Here is a 12,395-nt window from a genome sequence, read left to right on the forward strand (position 1 = left end):
TTAATGAGAAATTGAACAGTTGTTCATAATAATCCTTTAAGTGAGTGTACATTGCAGCATCACCACTTTTCTCACAGCGTCTGAAACACTTCGATCAAAGATTCAGTCTCTCTAAACCCGCCTTTCTGAGAGCTTCCTCTGCTCTGATTGGTCAGATGACCCAGTCTGTTGTGATTGGTTTACCGCTGACCAGGGGCGTGTCTAGAGGGATGGCACGGGGTGGCCCTGCCTGGAATATGATTGCCACCAAGGTGCCCCCCCAACATCATTGGGCTAGATTTTCTGTCAACCTGAATATGCCCAACGCCATTGGATCAGAGCGCTGTCAATCACTGCTTGATTTGCGATTCGCAAAGCGGAATCACAGGTCCGCGTTTTTCAAACAGTATGAGAGAGAGACACCTCGACACGTCACCGTTTATGGTATACACACTCAATTACAATATATATTTTGAAATATTGCACTGTATGTTAGTCTGATTACTTTCATGTGTGACTGATCTCGCCAGTAACGTTAGATTAGCTAACGTAACTTTGGTAGACTACTGAATAGAGATGACTTGTCAGTGTTATTCAGCGCACACCACCACATAAATATAAAATAGATAAATATTACTTTATCTGTTGTTTTAAAGACTAAAGGCACAATAATCTTTTCCCCAAAAAGCTGTGGCGTGGTACACATTAAAATGTGAGAACGTTAACTAACACCACAGCTGCATGCAAATAATTAATGGGTTTTTTGTTTATTTTTAGGCAGAATTTAGTGGGGGGGAAAGTTGAGAATGAAAAGAGGACAGAGTCAGACACAGCAACAGGACATCCCAGGTTTATTTAAGAAGAAACCATGTCAGAGACATATTTCATGCAGAGAGCATTCGCCGACACACACACCAACACACACACACACACACACACACACACACACACACACACCGACACACACACACACAATGTTTGTGTTAAGAATAAAGCATGTTAAATGACTAATTAATGCCTATGTGAAGTTTTATATTTATTAGAACAAAACTGTGTGGTCCAATCCATGCAAAATACAAACGATTTTCAGGCTCTTGTGCAGTGCCACATTTAATACTATCTATAGTGCACTGGGCATTGCAAAGATTTTTTAAATCGTGCTTAATATTTTCTAAACAAGTATTTATTTCCAGTTCAATTTTCTGATTTCCCCCGGATTTTTTTCATCTGCACTTTAATCTTTAAAACTATGCAAACCTTTTACATTCAAAAACAGCTTTATTACACAGTATATGAAAGGAAATATCTGAAAAAGCATAATAGGGGCATAAAGGTACACATAATGTATGTTATAATGCCTTATATCTTTCCATAAATAATTTTAACTATACTTAACTGCAAAGTTAAAATGCATTATGATATTCCCAGATTGGTGGTTACGTCTGAAATTGGTTGTTTGTCATTGTGTTTTAATGCATTATACTTTCTAAAAGTATGTTCAATGAAGTATTATAATGTATTATAACTGTGGTTACAATTATTCATGAGAATATACAATGCCTTATAAGGTGAATTACAATAAAATGCATGTTGGTGCATTAATATAAAGTGCACTAATATAAGGTGCATTAAAATACTTTTATAGTGCATTCTACATAAAGGGTTTCAGTAATTTTTAAGTATTTTAATTAGTTAATAACTGAGGAAATGTGTCAATACATTCTGTGAAAAGGGTATTTTGCAACGCATTTTACTTTAGTAAAATGGTATTTCTGGATTGATCTCTTCACTATATACATTTTTTTCCTCACTGAATATTCTGCTTTACTCCAAAATACAATTTTACTGAAGTAAAATGGGTTGCAAATGAATATTTCTTCACCTGATATGCCTAAAGATGACGTGTTAGGCCACTCAAACAAACAGAGCAATGTTTTTGAAGCGCTACAGAGCCAAAGTTTACATTCATTCAGACGTCAACCTACAAATGGAACCTAATTCACACTCTAAGACAAAAACCTGTTGCCCTTTTATATTCAAGTCTCCCATAAAACACGCCAGATTGTAGTCAACATGCTAGTGAGACATGCGCTGAATTCCCTGCTGTGACAGATTTCAAAAAGTTGAACAAAAGTTCTGAATCTTTAAATTCACACAGCCTGTTTTAGTACGCGTTGAACCTTGGTTATATACTTATCTGTGCACATTAAACTGGGACAGGAGAAAGTATTTTAACATGAAAAAGGACACACTTCCCCTTTAAGAGCAGATTTAAATACTCTCTGCTCTGCCCAGAGGCTCAGGCTCACGGCGAACAGCTTTTCCAGGCAGCCCTGGGCTAATCACAACTCAGTGACCTGCTAAAGGCTCCTAAAGACTCCATGCGGTGAGGTGTTTGAGTTGAAACGACTGCTCGTGTCATTAAACGAGGGTTTTCCACGAATACCCTCCTCTGGAGACCTGCGCTCAAACGCAGGCGAATGCAGTGAGGTACGGTTCAGTTTACCACCCAGAAACACTCAAGATGAGACATTATCTTTTAAATGGGGTACGGTCATGTCATCTAAGTCACTAGTTAACTACAAGTAATAGTTTCAACTGTAAGGTCCAAAACTGCATGTTTCTACTGTATCAATGAACACATAAGGTTAGTCATGTCTATAGAAAGGCCACAACAGAGACAAGTGAGTGAAGAGGGAAGACTAATTCAGAGTTTCAGTCCTGTTCTCAGTCCATTTGAAGAACGTTACGTAACTCACTTCACACAGCCATGTTCATAACGGGAATGATTTTAAGTCACTGAAAGCGCCCAGGGCATGTGCTCTGCTGAGTGGGATAATGGTCACAGTGACTCTGAGATCACTTCCTGTTTACCTCGCTGGGCAGCATGGGTGATACGAGCCGATAACCAACCACCCCAAATTAAACATTTACCGTATGCTCGAGACAAATGAGAGATAGCATAGTACTTTTGGTTCTCAATGTTTTTTTTACATTTGGCTGTTCTGTAGCTCAAATAGTAGAATGCTTGCAATGCTAAGCTCATGGATTCGATTTCCAGGAAATTAACAATAAAAGCTAAAGCTAAATGAATAAATGTGCTTTTTATACAAATTTGGCAACTACATGTCAACTAGCAGTCATTAGAGTATTAGTAGACTGTCTGCTTAATATCTGCTACTACTTTATTTTGATGCTCTTCAACAGACGTTTTATTGACTCGTTGACTACTTTGCAAGTAAATGTCAAATTATACTAACCCTAACAGTCTAGTAATACTCTAATGAAAGTTAGATGACATGTAGTTGCATGTAGGAGGTCTAAAGACTATCGAAATCAAGTGTAACCAATTTTTTTTTTATTCGAAAGTGACTTATGTTCCATTTGATAAATTCATTGCATTCTCTTGGGAATCAAACTCATGACCTTGTTTGGTGCTTTGCGATACATAAACACTTATTAAAAATGTGAGCTGTTCTGAACTGTCATCAGAAGACGCATGTTTCACTGTGTTTGTCCCTTTGGATTTACCAAGAAAACTTCACAAACTGGCATTTGTCTGCAGATGCATTACAAGAATGGGATTTATACACACGCGAGCAGTTGTGAGAAACACGTTACACTCGAATATATATGACAGGAGCGTGCAAAGATGCAAATTATACATCATCAATACATGATCACGTGCAAACCCTGTACCAGAACCGTTTTCAGACCAACAAAAGATGTGGACTTTGACCCACACTTAAAGCTCAGAAGAGCGACGTCTTCATGTATGCACTCGAGCTGTTCTGTGTGGCCTATTGAGACACACAGGTTATTGTCAGAGCAGACGTGAACGGTGCAGGGGTCACACAGTGGTATGTTTACACAGACAGACCACACAGATAAAACAACTACACATAAACCTTTATACGAACTATTATCACTCCAGACATCACACATGTGCACCAGGTGTGTGTGTGTGTTATACAGAACATGGAAAACACACTCAGGAGTCAGTGTTCTTTTCCATTTCACACTCAAAGCAAATATACCAGAAGTATTGCCACGACAATGTATTGATTCGTCACAAATGTTTTTCCTTTTAAGGCTCCCATTGCAAATAAATTAATAATGCGGCCACTAGAGGGTGCAAACTAAATACTCCAGACCAAAAGCAGCAAAAAGACCAACTTTTCTGTGAAAACAGTAAACGTCCCAGCAAAGCTAAACTGCTTAGAGACCTTCAAATTAAATTCAGAAAAAAATCAATTATTCTCCATTTACATTCACTACAGGATTTAACGCAAAACTTTAAATGGCAGCTTATCTTACTGCATATTTTCACATGCATGAGCAGTAAACAGGACAAAAAGATGGACATGTGTGAATACAATATTTACAAGGAATACACACTGCTGTATTTCTTAAACTTGATTCAACAGTTTAGTTTCAACACCATGCGTAACAATAGCCAATTATTTAGACTTTGAGATATCTTTATCTATAATTAGAATTTTTCAGCTAAATATTTTGTGCACTTTGCCAATCATCAGTCTAAGCATTAGTAGTGTATAGTAAAATTTATCCTTACAATGCACTATATATTGGAATTTTTTTTAATTTAATATAATTTTAATATAATAAAAGTATATGTAATTATAAATAAAATAATTAAACAATATAAATAATTACTACACGCTGAAGAAATTTACAATTGGCCATTTAGCCTACAGTGACGTCCCGTTGACGAGCCAAAGCGTCAGTATTCTGTACTTGCGTGTATATAGCAAAAAATACCACAAATATGCACAACTGCAAGCTTAAACCTTCACATCAAATAACCTTCCGCTTGTTTTTATGCAGAGCACAAAATCTCCACTGTAGTCCACATGCATGCTAGTTCTGCTCTTGTTTAGGTAGTTTTTGACATGCTGCTTTTGTCCGCTAGTTATATTTTGTTTAGGTCAAACATGCTCAAATATAAAAGCTGAAGAATCAAAAACACACCTAATAGTGTACAAGAGGTCAGAGTTCACTCCTTTAGCTATGAGCTTTTCCTGTAGGTTCTGTTGAAATTATGCCATACATGAAAACTAATGCATGCTGGAGTGAAAGTGCTCCAAGGTGTCAGGACAAACAAATATTGCTGGAAAAACACAACCGACAGAAATAATCCTCCCCCCAAATAACTCATCTTTATATTTTTATAGATGGTTTATGATCATAATGTGATAATAAGAGACAACAGTAAGTGCCCGCAGTTTATCAGCATTACTATTATTTATCCAAATAAACACTAAGGTAAAGTGTGACCTAATATTTTTTTTTATAATTATCATGATCAATAGCAACAATAAGATAGTCGTGTTGTTAAAACGACCCCTTAATTTCCTATTTCAGAAGTAAATAATCACATACAGTCTAAAAATACATCATTCCGGTTATTATTGGTGCTATTGTTGTTGCTGTGATCAATAACAACCATATGAGCTTTCAATTCATGAGCAGCGACAGTAAGCACGCTGCGCAATCACTTTTTAAGAAATGACTGTACTAATTCCGAATCGTACTGTATTTGTGATCAAAAGCAGCAGCCAAAAGTATACCTGGTCTCTCTGCAGACAGGGCAGAGACGTCCTCCTGTGAGATTTGGTCCTGGACTGGCCTTGATGTGCCATGTCTGACGAGACTACGGAGCTGGACCTCCTGCGCCTCTTAAATACCGGAATATCTCCCCTCGATCCCTCCCGGTGTGATGCGCCCTGCTCCGGCAGCAGTCTGTCCGCATACCTCGCCAGCAGGACCCCCAGCACCCCGAGCAGGTACGCCAGGTAGGGTCTCCAACTGGCGCGCACCTTCTGCAGCGACAGCAGCGACACGGTCCTGATGATGCTGATGAAGAGGAGCACTGAGATGCCCTGACCCAGCCGTACCACCATGAGCGCCCCGCTGGCCAGGCAGGCGAGCAGCACCAGCGCGGTGGCCGTGAACGAGTAGAGCTGATGCGCATCCAGCAGAGACTGCGCCGCCGCTTCGCCCAGATGGCACACTGTGAGCAGGAACACGGCCGTACGGATGAGCACCCCGCAGCGGAGCAGATACACACCCACCCAGAAGAAGGCACACACGAGCGTGAAGACGGGCGAGAGCAACTGCCACACGAGCTCCACGAGCGTCACCAAGTGCAGCGCCGGAGATCCCGAGTGCGCGTGTGCGTGCTCCGCGTCCCAGTCCGAGGACTGATGAGCGAGCAGCGCGAGGAGCACGGACAGCGAGGCGACACACACGGCCGAGGAGAGGCTCCTACGGCTCCGCAAGCACGAGTGCCAGCAGTCCTGCTCCACGGGAGTGACACAAGTGCGCACATAGCCGTTGCGCACGGATTCCAGTGCCATCGGTCACGGGAGAGCACGCGTACGCGCTCGCGCACACACGCATTAATGCGCAGAGCCGCTGTTCCTTTTCACGTGCGTGAGTGAGTGAGTGAGAGACTTTCCAGCGGCGGACTGCCACGAGTTCGCATTCAATGCATCCTCGTGTGAAAACACAAGTCAAAAGTTATGTCGGGGTGCGTGGAGGAGGAAAGCGAGCCCATTTTCTTTGCAATGCGTAAAATCCCCCATCGTCTTACGATCCAGTCTAGCAGAACGAGGAATAACTCCTGATGTTTCTAGGCCACCACCATCATCATCATCAGCGATCTCTCTCCCTCGCGCTTCCTTTCTTTGTTTTTCTCTCGTATCTCGCTGGATTAAGCCACCTCTTGGATCATTTTCACGCGTGGAAACTCTCGTGGCAAAAAGATTTCCCTGACTTTTGGATAATATTGGCCAGTCTCCCGTCGCCGCGAGGCGGTCCTTAACACAGCGCGCGAGCTGCGCTCCGTATCAACAGCCAAACGATTATCCTGATCAGAAGCATCAGTCAGCTGATTTATTGATTCCAGCTGCTCACACCCATGTGCACTTTTACAACTCACCTACATCACACTTCAAAAAAATCTTCACCATTTATTTGATTAAACAGAACAATAAAAACTTTATCAACTTTGGGCCTATTTTACTTTTATTTGCATGCTCCGTAAAAAGTGAAATTGCGCATGACTTTCGAATACAGTTAGGGACTGTTTTGGACTTAAACAGTTAATTTATCACACAAAGCACATTCTTAGATCGTGTGTGATTTCTTTTCTTGCTTTCTGACTGATTTTCCTTTTACAGTAAAATGTTAAAGTTAATTAACGTTAACTAATAACCACAATGCCCTGCGATATCAAACAAATCACTTTGGGGCTTTCAGGCTTTCTTGACATTTAGTTTTATTGACTGATTTTCCTTTAACTATAATATTTTAGCAGATTTCATTAAGATTTGTGTATTTAAAGAAAAGATTTGTGTATTTCTAGAAAAACAAAAACCTTTTTATTTTAATTTTATTTTATAACCTTTTTATAAACCCATTTATTAGCCCCAGATATGAAGAATTATTAAAATTTTGGGGTTTGTCTGATTTCATATCACCGTTTTGTCTTTCTTTCTTTGGTATTGTTCTTTCAAACTTTTTTTTTCTTTTACAGTAAAATGTTTATATTCATTATGATCATGATTCCTTGCGATATCAGACAAAATTCATATTTGAAAGTCACTTTAGTTTTCCTGCTTTCTTTATTTTCCACACAGAACTTCATTTATTAGCCCCAAATATGAAAATATTTCATATTTTTGGATGTTTATCAGATTCTGTCTCACTTTCTTGTCTTTGATTCTACTGGTTCTTGCTGACTGATTTTCTGTTTACAGTTCATTAACAGTTCGCTCGTAAACTTTTCCCAGTCAATGGCCGATTGAGATCAAACACAAATCACATGACGATCATTTGATTTTCTTGGCAATTAGTTCTTCCGATTGATTTTCCTGTAATATTTTATATAGCTAGTTAACATTCACTGGTAGGCTACACATGATTCCCTATCGTTGCATGAGGGAGATCAAACAGAAATCATATGAACGTTGACAGCCCCAATCTGGTTACCATTCACACAAACAGCCAGGAGAGTGGGCAGAATTCCCAGGACAGGAGGAAGAAAAGCAGTTTCTAGCACAGTATCTAAGGAGCATCTCTCTGTTGGCTGGGCAGAAACTGGATGTCCACATCCCATCATGACGGTCTCAGTTTCCCGGCCTCCCCCTGCTGAGGAGCGGCTACAGGGAATGTGGGAGTGCTTGTTTGGAAAGCTGCAGAGGCAACAGTCTCTTCCGGTCTCGGTTCCTGGGTCAGTCGAGGGCCAACTAATATTAAGTCATTGCGTCATGTCCCCAGAACAGCAAAATAAAGATAAGGATAAAAATTGCAGGGAAAGATCCTAAGCGGGAACATAGCCATTTCTGAGGATAAGGGAGCAAGACGTGCATCAGTGAGAGAACGAGCAAAAACGCCCCTGTCAAAACAAATGCATAAATCCTATATTATGATGTTAGGTCATCATAGGTTAATGCAATAAGAGGGAAACATGGAGAAGGAAAAGCTCATGGAAGTTTAAAAAGGAGCTTAACTGGTTTTAAAATGCAGAAAGCCGAGACTTAAGGAGACACGAGGACACACAGCTTCATCTGTAAACCACTAAATATTCTTAGTTTGTGTTCAAATTTGAAAATAAAGACTTTGCCAAAGTCCACTTTAAATGCTGATGCTATTCCAAGGTTTGCCACTAAAGGGCACTACCTTTTCTATGGTACAATATAAATGATCAAATATTGAAAATTTCTCTAGTGAATCCAGATTGAACTCTTAATGTGAAAACCTAAAGGTTGTTTTGAGCCTTCTTAGTGTACGACGATCTTGAACATTCAGTTCCATCGGAGAGACACACTCAAGCCAAAGTTATACACGAGAAAAGAATAATTGTATGCAGTTGCCGACCAGACATCGAGGTGTTTACACTTAAATCTATTTGCAAGTCCCGAAAGATTTTAAAACTGCCTGTCTGAAACATCTCGCCCATCTTGTGATAAATAATCAGACACTCTGGGTTCAGCTGAAATAAAACTCTGCCTTTCCGTGAAACTGTGGGGGAACCGAACGTGTGAGTCCAAAATGCATTACAGGTGGAGCGATTGAGGATTAAGTCTGGGAGAAGATTCAATTTTCCCTCCTAGTACATCAGCTCTAGCATAAACCCCGGCTGGCACAAGACGACGCGTATAAAAGCATCATTTCACGTCCTCCACCCCTGCTCGCTGTTCTCTAGGTACACTCCAGCGGTTACAGTCTGTGCTCTGATGTCACGGACCTCCCTTTAGCGGGAAGATCCGTTCAAACAAGCAATTCACAGTCCCAGTTTTCATAACGTCACACGAGAGGGATTTCAAAGTCAAGTGGCATTTATTTCATTACAAAACTACTTCAGTTGCATCTGTAAAGCAGCTCTATAGTGTCATTATTATAAGTTCAATGTTGATTCAGTTCAGTTCAATAACGGTCAGTGTTGAAAAGTTCATCAGTTATTAAACAAATGCAGGGCCACAGAAGGCAATAGTGTCATTATTAATCTGTTTAGTTCAGTAACAGTGTCGATGTCGCAAAGGCCCTGTTTACACCTGGTATTAAGATGTAAAAAAAAAAAATCACTCAAAAATGTGTCACAATATGGAAGGAGACGGACAAGAGAGAGTGACAATCAAACAAACCCCTTGATGCATGAAATCTTTGGCCCTTAAACAAGTAAAATAGATATCCATGAGCACAACTGTATTGTCTAAACTATGTCTGAGAAATGAATCATTGCTTTTTACTTTTGACAAAGTCTATACATTTCTGGTAGTATTTACTGTACAACCGTTCACGAACTGACACTGCTCTGCAAACTAAGCGTGATTGGTTAATTTCATGAAATCTAAATGCAAACATACTCCATCTTCTGTCTTCAATATTTCAGGAACCTCATTAGCATCAGATTGTACAGCTAAACTGAATGTTTAGTTTAATTGTTGCATAGAGACCAGATTTTGTCATGTTTTGGTGCAAATTATCCTATATGACCCAAAAAACCTGCTCAGAGACACTGTTGGGCCAAGAATTAGCATTTCTTGGAAGAACAGCCTGTTCTAGAGCGGCGAAAAAGCAAAAAGCCTCCTGTAAATACAAGTGCATGCTTTTTAATTCACCCAATTACAGTGATTCACTATCACAACAATGTTTAATAGAGGGTCAATACATCGCGCATATTCAACGGGTCCCTCATAACTGACCTCTGGGAGAAGGCACTGGAGCGGTTATGAAGTACATCGCTGCGTTCCCTCGCTCAGGGTCACGTGACCTTGACCCCAGCCCCCGACGACTCACAACAGCTGCTCGAAGTGTGCACTGACCCAACACACGAGTGTAACAAATATGAGCATCAAGCTCTTTATCATCGTGCTTCAATTATTTATGTGGTTCGAAGAGGATCTGTGCAATTGGCAAACACTCAGGCTCAATATTACACTCGGCTCAAGTGCTGGATGAATACGTGCTGAATTTGAGCGTTGAAGCAGGTGAGCGGCTGATTTCTGAGTGTATGCTAATAGCCCGTGTGGTTGGTGGTTGGGCTTTGATGTTGAGGACGGAGCTCGCGACAGGAATGTGTTTCTGCGCTGTTTTTGGAAGCAGGAGAGCAAAACCGCTTCAATTAAAACGGGCCGTTCCTTAATCAGTCCAGCAACTCATAAACACACTCCCTTCGACACACACACACACGCTGAATCGCTTTAGCACCATGAGCTCTACAAGTGTGCTTTAAACACACCAGTCCTGTGTTTATCTATCTATCCATCCATCCATCCATCTATCTATCTATCTATCTATCTATCTATCTATCTATCTATCTATCTATCTATCTATCTATCTATCTATCTATCTATCTATCTATCTATCTATCTATCTATCTATCTATCTATCTATCTGTCTGTCTGTCTGTCTGTCTGTCTGTCTGTCCGTCCATGAAATTTAACTTGTGACAAGCGTTACTTTTCAAGTTAAACATAAAAGTTAGTATTAAAGTTAGTACTTTTCTAATTTTAAAGACTTTAGTTTATTTATTTATTTATTTATTTATTTATTTATCTTACACCTATTTTAAATAAATAATTTATTTTATATAACTTTATAATTATCATTATTGCCTGGTGGAAAATAAAATGGTCATAAAAATCCCTTGGACTTAAATTGAAGAGACCTAGTAACCACCTAAAAAGCCCAAGCAACCAGCACAAAATGTGTGGATATGGAATATATACTACAGTAGAAATCTAACATTCTGTATCACTCCAGCCCAGTTTAATAAAAGGATGTTAAAAACACACTCTAACTACACACTAACTAGCTCTGCTGTCACATCATCGTCACCCTATAACTTCTTAAAACACTTCCCCTGTTTCAGCCTCTGCAGAATGCTTGTTAACTTCCTTCACTTTCCCCAATAATGCCAAATGAAACTATTTGTCATGTGTTTGACACAGGGGGCTTGCTTGCGACGTAATTTGGTGCGTGTTTGTTCAAGGGCTGCCAGGAAAAACAGTGGAAGTCCACCTCAGCAGAGGGAAAGGGGACCGGAGCACAAAAGTCTGCTTTCACACAGCCGAGCCCTGGGGGAAGTGAGGGGCCCGGGGCCCGAGAGATGACTGTGGACTTTCAGGTTTTTCCCCCGCCTGGCAGACATGTTTTCATAAACACCAGGAATGCCTCAAAAAGGCACAGTGCAAGCACCTTCCTCTTTTTTATGAGCGTCAATCCATCATCCACCAATCAGTGGCGGCGCACAGTGAGGCCACGCCTCCTCCTGAGTGTGGGATGGAAACACAATCTGCAGCGTTAGCTACTGTATCCATCAATGCAGCATGAGAGAATTGTGGGAAAGATCGGCATTGTCCAAGAATTTAATAGAGAACGTGAAATCATGAGATGGATTCCAAGCATTGTTAATCTTTCCATCAGTCTCTCTCTCATTTATGCCTGGGCTGAATAAATGCACGGCCCCAAACTCAACCCAATGACGCATCAAGGGAGATTTATAAGACCGGAGCGTTCAGCCTCCGCGTTTGTCTGGAAGGACGCTGTATGTCGTCAACTCCTAAAACTGAGTCAACATTTTGTCGCTCGAGCTGAGAGAGTGAACCTCATGAAACCTGTCGAGAACATGTCCAATTCACATTTCACCTGAAAATCAACATAGAAAATTATTATAGGACCATTAAGATTTTTTGTCATTGTGACATTTTCATGACGATTAAGCATATATTTCATATTTCATTAAGCATATTTATATGTATACATGGTAATTCTCATTAAATTTACATGATAATAATATAATACATGATATAATAATTATAAAATATACAATATATATAATACAATAAAAACTATTTTTATATGTGAAATTTTAGTTACATTTAAAA

At 40.0% G+C, this 12,395-nt stretch overlaps 1 protein-coding gene across 5 annotated transcripts in view; it reads right to left on the reverse strand.

Annotated features, from left to right (window-relative positions):
- The window catches only part of pde3a (phosphodiesterase 3A, cGMP-inhibited), a 97,762-nt gene extending 90,757 nt beyond the window's left edge, over window positions 1-7,005 (reverse strand). For all 5 annotated transcript variants that reach the window (XM_077235133.1, XM_077235130.1, XM_077235132.1 and 2 more), the window contains exon 1: window positions 5,571-7,005. In XM_077235133.1, coding sequence (XP_077091248.1) covers window positions 5,571-6,359 — 789 coding nt within the window. In that variant the 5' untranslated portion in view covers window positions 6,360-7,005. The remainder of the gene's footprint in view (window positions 1-5,570) is intronic.
- Between the last annotated feature and the right edge of the window lie 5,390 nt (window positions 7,006-12,395).

The sequence above is a fragment of the Siphateles boraxobius genome, unplaced genomic scaffold, assembly GCF_051911475.1.
Source record: "Siphateles boraxobius isolate OS27281-9 unplaced genomic scaffold, OSU_SipBor_1 19, whole genome shotgun sequence".
In the NCBI taxonomy this organism is placed as follows: Eukaryota; Metazoa; Chordata; class Actinopteri; order Cypriniformes; family Leuciscidae; genus Siphateles; species Siphateles boraxobius.